General features: G+C 38.2%; 1 protein-coding gene across 3 annotated transcripts in view; it reads left to right on the forward strand.

The window, feature by feature from the left end:
• The first annotated feature begins 429 nt into the window (after window positions 1-429).
• PDE7B (phosphodiesterase 7B) overlaps window positions 430-13990 on the forward strand; it is a 170405-nt gene continuing 156844 nt past the window's right edge. Inside the window, exons 1-2 of one of the 3 annotated variants that reach the window (XM_071433490.1) lie at window positions 430-622; window positions 763-934. In XM_071433490.1, coding sequence (XP_071289591.1) covers window positions 914-934 — 21 coding nt within the window. In that variant the 5' untranslated portion in view covers window positions 430-622; window positions 763-913. The remainder of the gene's footprint in view (window positions 623-762; window positions 935-13990) is intronic. The other 2 variants (XM_071433483.1, XM_071433498.1) reach the window with 2 other exon arrangements.

A 13990-nucleotide genomic window follows, 5' to 3' on the forward strand; every position in this document is an offset into this window, starting at 1 on the left:
TATCTCGTTAGCCAGGTTTACACTGGTGTGACACTGCTGAACTTAGACAAGCAGTTCCTGATTTACTGTAGGGCGAGGGCAGAATCAGGTCTGATTTTGCACCACGACCCATAGACATTACCCAGCTCGCCCTGGAAAACATCTTGTGTATATTTAAGAATACTTCAGTATATGTAAGCATATTTATAGCCTTTCCCCATGTCGTGAGGATATTTTGGATCTTTCTAGTACCTCTGGATATAAAATCTTTCTGAGCTGAATCCAGGATAGATAAATCATGACTCCGGCTTCTTTCGCCTAGGGTAGCCTGCCTCAATCACTGCCACATTCCTCCCATAGTAGTCGTTTAAAATTAATAGCACATGCAGAGGAAAAACTAAACCCTTTGACGTCACTCCCGAAATGAGGAAACATAAACAGAAAAGGCTTCTCGGCGGCGCTGGCAGCAGGGCGGGGATTGGTCTGTGCTCTGCGCTCTGCGCTCCGCGCCCGGCGCTGGCAGCGCCTCCCCGCCCGCCCGCCCGGCCTGACACGGGCGGCCAGACTGCAGCAGCCTCAGCGCTACCCAGCCCTGCCCTGGCACACAAGTGCGCTCTCTTCCCGAGCCTCTTTGCTTCTTAAGGTGGTTTTACTGGCTGGGTTGGGGGACTTGGGGAGGTTTTCTTTTCCTTTTTCTTTCTTTTCCTTTTTTTTTTCTCTCTTAAAAAAAAAAATCCTTTTTTTCTTTTTTTTTCTTTTTTTTTCTTTTTTTTTTTTTTTTAGTTACTATTATTTTAGTTTGCTGTCGTTACTTATTTCTATTCCCAATCCTGGATGCAGTTACTGGACTCTGCAGTACAAGTCTTCATGAACAAGCAGCACCGCTTAGAGATTTCACGGCATTCAAAGGTCACAGAACTGCCACTATGGTTAAATGTCTTGTTTAATGGTTGAGGTATGTACAGCAAATCTAAAAGAAGCAGCATGATTATTTTTTTGAAGGGGAACTAAAATTGTGAGGGGGAGAGGGAGATAATAGTATTATTTGGTGGAAAAGATTTTTACTGGTGATTGTTACTACAGCAACCGTATTTTGAATTTCGTCCCTTTTTCTCTTTATTCAAACTAGATGAAAATTTTAACTTATGTTGATTTAACCATTTGATGGTTACAGAAGATTGCAAAAAGAATCTCTTGTAGAAGTCCTTTCTGACGCTGCTGGGGAAAATGTGGTTGATTTTTTTCTGTATGTTTTCCTATTGCTCTGTGGCAGGAGAGGAGACCTGGGACTTGTCTGGCTTAGATGAAGGAAGAAGAAAACAGAAACTTGTTCCTATCCTGAGGGGGCTGTGAGTTTTTCTGAGAGTTAGAGCAGAGGGAGGAAGAGTTGGAAATAAACAGGTCAAGCAGAAAAGAATATTGGCTTCATTTTTAGGAGTACATGTACTGCTTTTTTTTTTTTTTTTTTTTTTTTTTTAATACATGCTTAGATTAGTTTACTTGGTTTGGGTTCAGAAGTTCAAAATTAAGAAGCAGCCTGAGCTTTGACTAAGAAACAGATCCCCACTGGGAAGGGAGAGAGCTGCTTGTCTTATATTTACACCAGTTTTCATACAGCTTTTGCTACCTAAGCAGAGAAAAGTGGGAATTTGCTCAGGAGTTGAAGTGATGTAACCTGGCATCTGTTTGATAGCATATAGCTTCAATTCATATTTGAGCCAGTGATCTGCCTTGAATGAGTATTGCAGCATCACAGTGGGCAGTGTGTGCTGCAGTAAATGAAAGCAACTGCTACCATCAAACTAACATTGTTTTCAAGAGTGTGATTCTAGATTACAAGAGGAAGAGCCACTTGTCAGAGCTTGTGTGTGTGTGTCTGTGTGTCTGTGTGTCTGTGTGTACAAGTGGTCTTGAAAATAACTCCAGCCAAGACAGGAGATTTCTGTTGTTAATTGGATTAATATACAGGTATGTTCAATAACCAGCAATCTTCATATTTTTCTGATTTGTGGAAAGAGACTTTTCATAGCTCTGTTTGAAATGTTGCTGTAGATATAAATCCTTGGCAATTTGAAAATTTCAGTTTAACTTTAAAAATTATACCTAAAAAACCAATTCCTTTAACAAGGAACAGAACATGAGCACACCTATCTCCTGCAGTGTACCCCATAGGGTTAAAAACATTAACTACACTAGGCTGAAGCATGCTAGCTTAAGGACTGCAAAAATATTAGCTCTGAAATGCAGAGGATGTGCTATGTGCTGTGAATGGACAATTGCTATTCTGCAGTGCCTAGTGGGAAAACAAGGACTTTGTGTATTGCAAATGCATAACTGCAGCTCCTCCATTTCCTTTGCTGTATCTTCACTGATGACTGCAGAAACAAAGAGGTTTGTCACAGATAAGCTCTGTAGTGCCCCATCTCTTTGAAGATGCAGGAAGATCTTTTCTCATATCCAAAAAGCTGAAGTCAAGCTTAGTTGGGTGAACTGTTATTCTGTAATCTCTGTGTCATTCTTTCTTCCTCAGCCCTCCCCAAATTCTTACTATGTGAACTGCCAGCTGTTTCCAAAAACTAAAGTAATACTTCTCTAGGCTCAAGTTCAGAAAGGCTAACAGAGTGTTGGTTAGATGATTAATTTGTAAATTTCACTGAGCATGTTTCAGCCTATAGAGACTATAACCTGGTCTGTAGGGAAAAACCCTGTAAACATAAATATATTCAAGTTTCCAAAAGACAATCTGTAAGATATTTGTTTATAATAATTTCTGAGAATTAAATTATTCACTTCTTTTGATAAACAGTTTTTAGAGAAGCTTTGGTTTAAGCTCTGTGTCTACATGTTGGTGCATCTGTGTTCCATAGCAGCTACTAGTGGTGGTACTAATAGAAAATCTGGTAAGTGGACTTCAGCTGAGGAAATGAGTTTTGCTGGTTTTGTAAGAAAAGTTTATTTGCAGTGTTTCCTCTGAACAATCTCAATTCAGCATCTAGAAAAAATACAATTTATGGTTGGCCTCTCTGCAGTGGACAAAACACTTACTGACATTTGCACTCACACTGTCTCCAAAAAATTGTGTATTGCAGAAGTTTCATGGGCTATGAATGGCTGCTTCTTCTGAGTTAATTGCCATAGGGTGGACAGGAGTTTTCACCAGTGAAGTTCCAGTGATTCCATCAGACCAAGGCACATCCAATATACTACAGATCACTTTTTAAAATTGTAAAATCTTTAATTGTGTAAAATAGTATATAAATATATCATTATAACAGCTGCTCCTGTTTATGTCTTTTTCTCACTGTTTTTGTCCTTTTCCCTTCTGAAAATGGGCAAATGAGCCCTCTGCTTGCTCTTACCAGACTTCTAGGTAAGTCATGGTAGCAGACTGATTTTCCAGGGTCTTCATTGCAAGTATGATGTATGTTTGAGATATTTGATCATATGTAATTCCTTTTCACTCATCACATGGTTCTTCTACCAATAGCTAAAGCATACTTTAATGAGAAATGGTCTGAAAATTGGTATTCTATGACACATGTATGGCTTTCTTGTAATTTTTCAATCTCAGGCAAAAAACTGCTCTTGTACTGGTAGTTTCATTATAGGAACTACATGAAGCAAAAATGCCAGCTATTAACCAAGCCATTAGTGTCAACAGAGTAAAACCTGACACATCTCTATTTAATCATAAAAAAATATTTGAGACTTAATTTCTCCTCATATTGAGGTAGATACATGCTCTTGATGAGATTGGTTCTGGTTTCCAGGCTAACAGAAAACAAGTCATTTGGTGCAGCCAGGAAGATATCCCATGTAAATAGGAATTCTTAGCTACTCAGTGTTGTTTATCATCGCGTTGTTACTCCATTTTCATGCTTGAAATTATTACAGCATTCCATGTGCTTGTCACAGGGTGAAAGTGAAAGGGACAGCTGCGGTCCTACTAGCTGCCAGAACAAAATTAAGTCTTTTGTAATCAAATGATGGTTCAGTATTCCTCCTCTCAGATCCATATTGGGTAGAAGATGTCGGAAGTATGAAATTCATCGTTCTTGTTCTTCAGCCAGCAAGCTGGCTTACTCTTGCAGGGACATCAGTTCTTACACTTCCAGTAAGCTTTACCTCTAGTGTGGAATTTGCACTTTTCAGTCACATGCTTCAGGGTGTAGAATTGATGTTCTTTAGAGTTTGTACCCTGATGACACTGAGACACAGATAAAGCCTAAGTGTACAAAAGTAGTTCAGGAGTTCTGATGTTTTTTCTTTCCCTGGCTACTGCAGGGTGCATCAATTTTGGCACCTAAAGATGAATAATTCTGAGAAGATGGGTCACAGTGCCAGATACCACATAAGCAATCAGATAAGGATTGCTAGAAACCTTTTGTGCTTCACAGTAAATGAGTGGAAACCAAATAACATGCCTTCTGACAGTAGTGGTGGTTTTTCAGATCTGAAGTATTAGCTTTGAATAAATACTAGAAATATAGAATGCATTTGTTGTATTTAAGACAATGTGTTTAAATAATTCATAGAATTTGAAAATGCAAAGACAACTTCTGCAAAGATTTTTCTGCAAAAAGAATTCTTCTGTATCATCCTAGAAACTGTGGAGAACTGTTAAATTTAATTTTTACTATTATTCTTACTACAGTGCCATTCCAAAAAAATTGCATTAGAAAACAGTATTTGAAGCTCTGAACCCTGTCATTTCTGTTATCCTGTAATAGACTGTGGGATTCAGAAGATGTATTGCAAGGGTTCACATTGCTCAGGTCTGGGGAAATGATGGCTGTTTTAAAGCCTCCAGTTTTAAAGTATAAAATTAACAAATCAGAAGCAGATCACAAAGAACAGTATATTTCCAGAGGCCAGGCTTCAGTGACAAAACTGTGAGTGAAAGTCTGTGGCAAAGACAATTCTCGAAATCCAGCAGTCGAGTGAATTAAGCATTTCCTCTGCACACATTGAGTGGTGTGATATAATCAGTCCACTGATGCAGTAATTTTGATATACATTTGACCCTTGTTCTGTTCTTTGAAAAGTGAAAAGTCCAGGGCTATCATTTAAGTGTGTAAACAGTGTCAAATGAGAGAAATAAACTAATGGAAGGGTACCATTGAGTTGTATTTTTTTGTTCTGTTCTTTCTCCCAGTAGGAGCTATGAGTGAGGATGGATAAGAATTCAGTTCAGCTACTTATTTAAGTCACATAGTCTTGTGGTGGCATATGATATTCTTCTGCCAGCTCGCTGTCCAGCCAAATAAGACGCCCAGGTTGCCTGGATGGATAAACATAGCTGATGACCTCTTCCTCTTAATAGGTGGACATGAACAGTTAGGATTCTTCCAGTCACAGGCAGACAAATTTGCTACATTTTAGCTAAAGAAGAATTGCCCTCAGACACAAGCAGCAAGATTTACTTCCCTTTGAGTAAGTTATTTTTAAAAAAGTAGAAACAAATATTTTGAAGGAAACAGTTGCAGAGGCATTTTTTTCTGTGGCTGGTGGGTTTGTATTAGTTACCCACAAAAATTTCTGGTATGAGAAAACTCACCAACTAATATCTCACTACGGTGTGTGTTAATGCTGGCAGTGTAAGGTTTTGAAAAGAAGAGCAGAGAATCTCCTGTCAAATTAAGTTTAGCTAATTGTTGCGGTGGCATAAAAACACATTTGTGGGGCAGCTGCTGTCAGGACCTGTATACAATTTTCTGCATGGTTGTTCATGGCAAAGTTTATGATACTAACTCCTCTGTATGTAGGAAAGGTGTTTTGGGAAGGATGGTCATTACCTTTCAAAGAATAAAGCAGGAGGGAGGCATGTTTAGACTGAATATGCAGCAACTCGGGAATGTCTTAGAGAAATATACATCTGTATAAATGAAATTAAGAAACATCAACTTAACTAGAAAATTCCCAGAGGATGGTATTGATCTACTGTGTGATCAGTTCTGCTCCCATTGGCAGCAGCCCTTTATTACTTCTGCAAGAAAGGATATGTGTGCTCACGTTCTTATTCCTTCTCTTTCCCCCTGCACAACTTAACACACTGCCTAGAGGGCATGTAAAGACTGGCCAGGTTCTGGGGCTTGTTTTAATATGAGGAGGCAGAGTTACCATCAAATGTGCAAGGATTGGTAAAAGAGGTGTGGATCCCCAGGTGGTTGCTGTGCAAACAAACATGTATTGACATGAAATGCCTCAGTACTTTCTCAAAAATTCAGCTGTCATCCACAGGGTGCAGCTATTTTCCCCTTTATGTACAGTGATCCAGGTATAGAGTAACAACTGGGACCTCTGCTTGCACAGCCCCAGAGGAGAGAATCTGCTTTGTATTTCTGTAGAGGAACACGTGTGCAGCTGCATGCTGAAGTACACTAAAGATGGGCAACACCTGATGTTTGGTTTTGCCTTTTCCTTAAATTACCACTTGGCTTTGAACCTCTGAGAAGGTTAGACAGAATGAGGGCTTGGTGCATACGAGGCTGCTGGGATGGAGGAGAAGACCTCACATGGACACCCAGAGAGATGAAAACAGATGCATGACACCTCCATGGAGAAAGAACACTTCTGGCTTTGTGTGAACTGAAAACCATGTTGAAACAGAGTATTTTCTAGAGCTCTTTCTGTTTCAAGTGTTGAAATGTGACTTGGCTCTGTCTGACTTATGCTATGACTTAGTCATTTTTGTTTTACACACTGCCATAACATCTGAGTATCTATTAATAACAATGTTGACGTAGCATCAGAATGGCCATCATAAATGTAATTAGGCAGTGTATCTCCATTTAATCAATATGGTCCTTAGAAGACCATCAGACAGCCAGAAAAATAATAATTATTAATAATAATCTGCTTATAAATAAAGAAGAACTTGCACAGATCAAGGAAGGAAAGAGAGAAACATTGTGTGTTCAGGGCTTGGGAGGACAGCAAGTTGCTTTCTGCTTCAGCAGATCTGAGAACACATTAAAAAGCACTTGAAAATGCTCTTACAATACTAAATAAAATTCTCTCATTAAAAAAAAATAATTTTCCTGAGCAAACTGTAAGTATCAGCTAGAAAGATACAACTGGAATGTATTTCTTCACCAAGCAAATTCCTCCAGTGTACAGTTAGTTTGTTTTACTAGGACTGCTTTGAAAAGCAGAACAACTAAAAGATAAAAACAAGACTCTAATTGGAGTGCTGTGAGTGTGTGTAAAATGTCATGATTCCACCAAGTTTAATAGGACTCCATCCATTTATACCTGTGAAAGATCAGACACACTGAGCTTTCAGGACTAAAATGAATTCCTTCTCTTCAATGGTTAGATCAAATTTTTTAGGCTCATTAACCTTGCATCATACCTGTCTCATACCAGTTTTCCACAACTTCCTCAGCAGTGTGGTACCACAGGGCTGCTTTTCTGGTTCCACAGAAGCTGTGATGCATTCTTTTCCTTCCATGACACTCTAACCTCCCTTTCCTTCCCTTTCTCACAGAAGATAAATGTTTACCAGATTTTATTTGAAATCAGATCCCTACATTTAATTTTTAGCTTATGTTCTAGCATCTGCAAAACTTTATATATTTGTAATACAGAAGGGGCTGATGTTGCTCATTTTGAGAACAGACCATGATCTGTTTTAAGAACACAGCTATGTAAGTAATATTTTTAAAAGCTGAGGAATAACAGGAAAACAGTAATTTTGTTTAGGACCCAACATGTACTGTGCTGTATCATAAGAAAATTTTCATGCAGTAGGATTGTAACATCCTGTCTCTTTGAACCATGAAACTATAACTATAGCAATCCTATCCACTACCAAAGTATAACCTCTGTAATAGTATGGTAACAAATACCAGTGCAACATGAGAGCATCGAATGAAGTTCATCCTATATATCATCATCAGAGCTGATAGAAATGGCCAGGCTTTCTAAAAAGCTAAAATTCACTTTAGTCTCTAAATGAAATGGCTGGATCTGAAAAATTGCTCTGTGTTAGAGGTTGCCTGGGAAATGTTTTCCCTCTCTACCTCAGACAGACAGAAGTAGCCAGTAGCCTCTTAGTGGTTTCAAGAAGGTGTGGAAGAAAATATTCCAGTTCCTTCTCTGCTTCTGTCATGCTTTCCTGAGGTGGATTACCACTGCAGTGTCCCCTGAGAGTTGAGCTGGGTCTTCATGGGGCCTCATAGAGACAATCCACATACCACTGCCCCATCTTTAGCCCCAGTGTGGATATTAAGCTTCTACACTGCTGAAGGGGCACATTAATTAAGGTGGTTTGAGGCAGACATTTATCTGCAGCTCCAGGAGTTCTGTCCTGAACCCAAGAAACTTTTCTGATGGGTGTTTCCTTCAAATGAGCACCTCCTTCTGAACACCTTTTGTACCAATAACCAGTTGTTTTTAAAAAGAAAGCTCAGATGTATTTTACAGAGGGGGAAAAAGCATTGCACCACTACTGCAGCATGTCCATCTTGCTTGTGAGGAGGACTGAGGGCTACAGGGACATTGTTTGGTTTGGGTGCTTGCTCGTGGGCAGAGGTCAGTGATAGGTGGTTGGACAACATGATTGACAAGGTCTCTTCCAACTTCACAGATGATTCTGTGAAGTTCTGGTGACCATCCAGTGACCATTTTGAAGAGTCTGCTTAGTTTTTTATTTTATAGCACCTGAATTGAAAGCTCAGAGACCACTGAAACCTTTAATTTCCAAATGTTTCAGCAATCCTCTTCTCACTCTCCTACCAACAGACTTAGTTCTACTTCTGCTTCTTATATTCAAAGTAAGTGGGGGAAAAATCATCAACACATACTTTATTTATAGGAACCCTATAATGCTGAATAGATTATTTCTGCACGAAGATCTGCATGTAGAATGCATTTTTTTTAAAATGTGAAACACATTTGCTTTAAAAAGGGGTTTTCATATGCACTACAGGTATATTATTATTATTCTCATCCCTCCCCAAATTCAGCCCTTCAGGGCTTCTCTACCAGAGCAAAGGAGTGTGGAATTCAGCTTGGGTTTTTATTTTTTGCTTAAGTACCATAGCAAACATTGTTTCATTGTTTCAAATCCCATAATATGACCAAGGGAGAATTATAATGTTTTAATATGTCAGCTGATCAGAAATTATCTTTGGGGACAATGTCACAGCTATCTGGACCACGTAATACGCCACAACCTCTTGGTCTCACTACCTTAGATTTGTTAAATTGGTATTCATGGTTTTAGAGCACCACTTGGATAATAATTTTTTAAAATTTTAATCATGTTTACTACTAATGTGAACCAGCTGGAGCTGACTTTTGTTATTTCTAAGTATTAGTGAAAACTATTTCACATTTCACATAACAATAAAGCTACAATCATTCAATTTCAATTTATACTTGGCATTGCACCTTTTTATGATAGCTGATGAAAATTAGTTTGCCAACAAGCAAACCAATTTCTAAAATGTCTGAAAAGGTCCTGATGTTTATGATGTAGAAAATAATTAGCAGAGAAGTCTCAGTGCTTTCTAGTCACACTTTAATTGTCACCTGTTGACAATACTTCAACAGTTGAACTTCTTCAGCTCTGACTTTACAAGAATTTCAGAAGCCTCTGAACTAATTCATCAATTTCTAGCCTCTCAACTAATTCATCATTTTCTAAAGTACTATATTAAAAGGGCCTTTCTCCTTTGTGAATCTGCAACCCTTATTTTCTCCTGAGAACACTTGTCTTAAAATGATATTTTCACCACAGTGATTTATAGGTTCTGGCATGGGAAATAATGCTCTTACTCCTAGTAGCAGACAGAAAATTAGTCACAATCTGATGTTAACAACTTCTTCATTACCTAAACTGTTTTACACTTTATTAAATTTCACACAAGCAAATCTATTGCCTTTGAACCAGGGAGTTCTTGTCCACATTGCAAGTAGAGAAGACATGAATTAATTTATAAAGTAACAATAGGAAGTCAGTCTCTGTAGCAAACAGGGATCCAAACTGTGATACAACTGAGTTCTGCAGAGAAGTGCCACTTGAGTGCAGCAGAGAGAAAAAAATTGGTTTAGCTAATTTACATTAAAACCTCAAATATGAATAACACTGTCAATAGAGTTGCTCCAGTGGTTCTTCTTGGGACATGAGATTCGACATATTTTACCCTGATATTTGACGCATTTCATATTTTTCTGTGCTGGCAACAAATAAAATGCAACGTAGAGAACGATAGGGTGTTTCTGAGATATAGGATACTGCAGATTTCAGTGACAAGCAGAACAGAAAAGCTTTTATGGAGAGTCAGCCCACCACCAGATGTTTCTACTAAGTCACCAGGGGTGCTATAATTTTGGTGCCTTAAATTGTCCTCACTGCTTTTCAGAATCAAGTACTTGCTGAGCACACAGGTTGTTTACTAATTAATGTCCCTCTGCATTTTTCCCGTGAACCTCAGGCAGTTCCTGCAGTTCCTTGCAGCTGGAAGAGGAGCTCATGGAATCATAGAATGGGTCAGATTGGAAGGGACCCCAGTGGGTTGTCTGGTCCAGCCTCCTGGCTCAAGCAGGGAGCTCTCATTCTAGAGTGCATGACACAGGATTGCATCCAGACAATTCTTGAATATCTCTGGTGTGGGAGACTCCACAATTTCTCTGGGCAATCTGTTCTGGTGTGCATTGGAAAGTCAGTTGTGTAAAGGAAATGGCCTTAGTTTTAGTCCAGGCATATATGAAATTGTGTCAGCCTAAATTGTGATATTAAAAATTATAAGGCATTTTTTCATGTTTCATGCATGCAATGGCATTCACTCTTCTCAGAGCCTAGTATAAAAAGCTGTGTTAATGAAAACCCTCATATAGACAGAGGATGTTTCTGAACACACTGATGAATAAAGCAAAAATTGAGGGTTTTAAGAGAGGCTTTACCATTATTAGTTTTACAAATAGAGGCATAAAAAGAGTTTTAGCTTGACTTGGTCACCCTAGTACTTTGACTTTAAATGAAGATTCTTTTATAGGCCAGTTTCAGAACTTTCAAGCTTACTCTCTTCTTTAAAATGTTTTGGGGAGCTCATTTTGAAAAGTGTGACCCTCCTGTCCATATTTTATATTACACTCACAGCAGCTGCTTACTACTTCTAAAAATTATCTTCTTACTACATTTAGGGATAAAGAGTCTTTTATTTAACTGATTTTTAAAAATTGAAATATCAAAGGAGAAATAATCTTTTTTACTCTGATTGTGAACCATTGCAAGTACACTGTCCTTCTGATCTGCGGGCAGAGTTACAGGCAGTCAATGCATTGTGCTGCAGGCTGGCTTCAGAAGAAGGTATAGCCTTATCTATCAGATGTCAGAGGCATTTCTGATTGTGACTGATAAGAGAGTGAAAGCAGATATGGTCTCAGAGACTCTGTATCCCAAATAGGAACATGATATCATGTTCAGACTCATACCAAATGAAATGCTAGCCTAGGAAAAATTGTATTGAGCTAAGAGATTATTTAAGGCTCTTGCTCTGCATTGCAAAGTGTGTTGCAGCAGCAGCAGAGTATGAAAATATTGTATGTAAAATGTAAATCAGATCAGTAACAGTCTGTAAGACACATGTATTCCCCACAGGTAGAAATGCAGATGTATTAAAGGCTGCTTTCTGGAAATGGCTTCCCTCTCTGTGCACAAATCTTTTAAAAGTTGGAGATTCCAATTTTTGTCATTCCATATTTTCAAACTCAGAATTTTTTTTATTAAGTCAGAGATCATTTGGTGTTTAAATACAATACTTACGCTTTCTATTCTTTGTGAATCTAGTTATTTGCCTGCAGAACAATCAAACATTTGTTTAAGCAGTTTATGTTGACAGAGTTTTCTACTATGGAAATTTGCCATTTCATAAATAATTTGTTATGGCAAATTGGTCTGTGTAGTAGGGATTGGGAATTCTTGAAGTGAGGGTAGAATGAATTCATGTATCTATTTGAATTTTACTATTTAAAAAAATAAAAATGAGGTGTTTAGTTCACCTACCATATGCACCCTGAGTACAAACTGTACCCATCTCCCTCTGAACCTGGAGCACAGACTTGTTCCAGCAGAGGAGTGGAAACATACCCTGGAGCTTTGTTTCCTATGGGCACCCCCAGAGCAGAGAATGCCAATTGGGGTGATCCCATAGCTCTGCTAAGAGTGCAGCTTTGCTCAGTATCACTGGGCACAGCTCAGGCTGGGAGCAGAATCTCCCACAGAGAATTTGTCATCTCTGACCCAAAAGCCCCGGCTCTGCTTCCCACTGGGCAGGCACGGTGGGGCAGACAGGGATGAAAGAGTCAAGGAGAAAGAAATGGGAAAGGGTGGATCCAGAGAATGATGGGGGGGAAATTGCACTGTATCTTGCTATCTGAAACATCTGTAGTAATGCACCTTTCTCTATCCCATACTGACTCTAAAATTGCTGATATCAAGTCCATATCAGCCCTGTTTCTCCTTGTTTCTATCAAGTCTTGATATTTTGACCCCCCAGTATTTTTACACAAGTTGTTCTTAAAAAAATTTAATCTGTTAAACATCAGCTGTACTCAGGGGCTTGGTCCCAGCTTTACACAGATTTCTTTATGGTGGTGGGCTGCATGTCTGTGGTGACATAAAGGCTGTCTCCAGCATCAGGATAAAGATTTTATACAAGACATTTCTATGAAATTTCAAAATGAGCTGCTAAGAAACTGAGGATTATCATATTCCTCAACACTTCCCTTTCCAAATGCAAGAAATATTTCTCCCAATTTTTCAAAGAAATCATCACATGTTTAAAAGAGAGTAATTGAGACTACAAATCAAATGTAACAGATACCACAATCCTAGTTTATAGAGTACTGGAAAGTATTCGCCCTTGAGAATGAGGGACAAAACAGAACAAAACCTAAGACTGTTGGAAAGGTAAAGATTTGCCCTTTAAGAAAAAGAAACAATGAAAGTCACTATTTATTTACTCCAGAATGTTTCTTAACCTCAGTGGTTCACCCTGTGACTTCCCATTGCATGCAATTATCTGGACTGTTCACACAGTCTTTGAGAATTTGTTGTGGCAATTCTATTTGATACGTGAAATAAAAGTCATTGTGGCATTACCTGCCAATAATGTGTTTCATAAGAGCAAGAATATGCTCATTCTTTTTTTTCCTATAGGGAGAACTGTGATTTTAAATACTTTGAATGTTTTAGATCTTTAACAATGTATTTAATTATGTGAATAGCTTTGCTTCTAGGAGTGTTTAAATACCGAGGAAGTGCCAATGTCTCTGAAGGTCTTGACAATACCACTGCACAGTACCAACAATTGATTTCTCAATCACTGAATCATTTTTAGAAAGTCTGTATGATATTTAGGCAATTGTTGCTTTGGAAAATTGGCAAAATATATCTATGTATTTGAAGAGTTTCTATATCCTTCTATATTTTATATCAGTATGAAAGATTTCACCTATTAATTGACATTAAATACAGATATGAAAAAGAAATTAGGATCTAACACAAACTCATAAGGTGAAGCATCATATCTGTGACTGGATACTTAAGCTGTCAGAGTATCCTGAAAAACTGCACAGTACAGAAAACTTGGTAGATATAAATAAAATTGTCTTTTTATACATAAAAATTGTCTTTTTATACATGTTTGGCTTCATGGCAATCTTCCATGTATGGAAGAGGGCTATATTACATAAAGAAATTAGTATTGTTTCCAATTTTAGGATTCAGCTTATATCTGAGTCTAATAAGAAGAAAAATCCTGCTCTCCTGTTTTATCAACCAGGCCTTTCTGGTTTACATGTTTTAAGTAAGTTCTGTGTTAATATTCTGACAGCTAATCTCTACTGCATTTTACTTTGAAGAGACAAATATCTAACAGTTTCTGGGATTACAAAGCCTTTGCCACATCTCCAAACAAGTATTTGTGCATAAATAAATGAATTTGGCAGAATTATGAATTTGGCAGACATCTTCTTGTCGCTAGCACATCAGCAAATCAGG

This window comes from Agelaius tricolor, unplaced genomic scaffold (assembly GCF_023055355.1).
Source record: "Agelaius tricolor isolate 1412-34295 unplaced genomic scaffold, bAgeTri1.0.p SCAF_1, whole genome shotgun sequence".
Lineage (NCBI taxonomy): Eukaryota > Metazoa > Chordata > Aves > Passeriformes > Icteridae > Agelaius > Agelaius tricolor.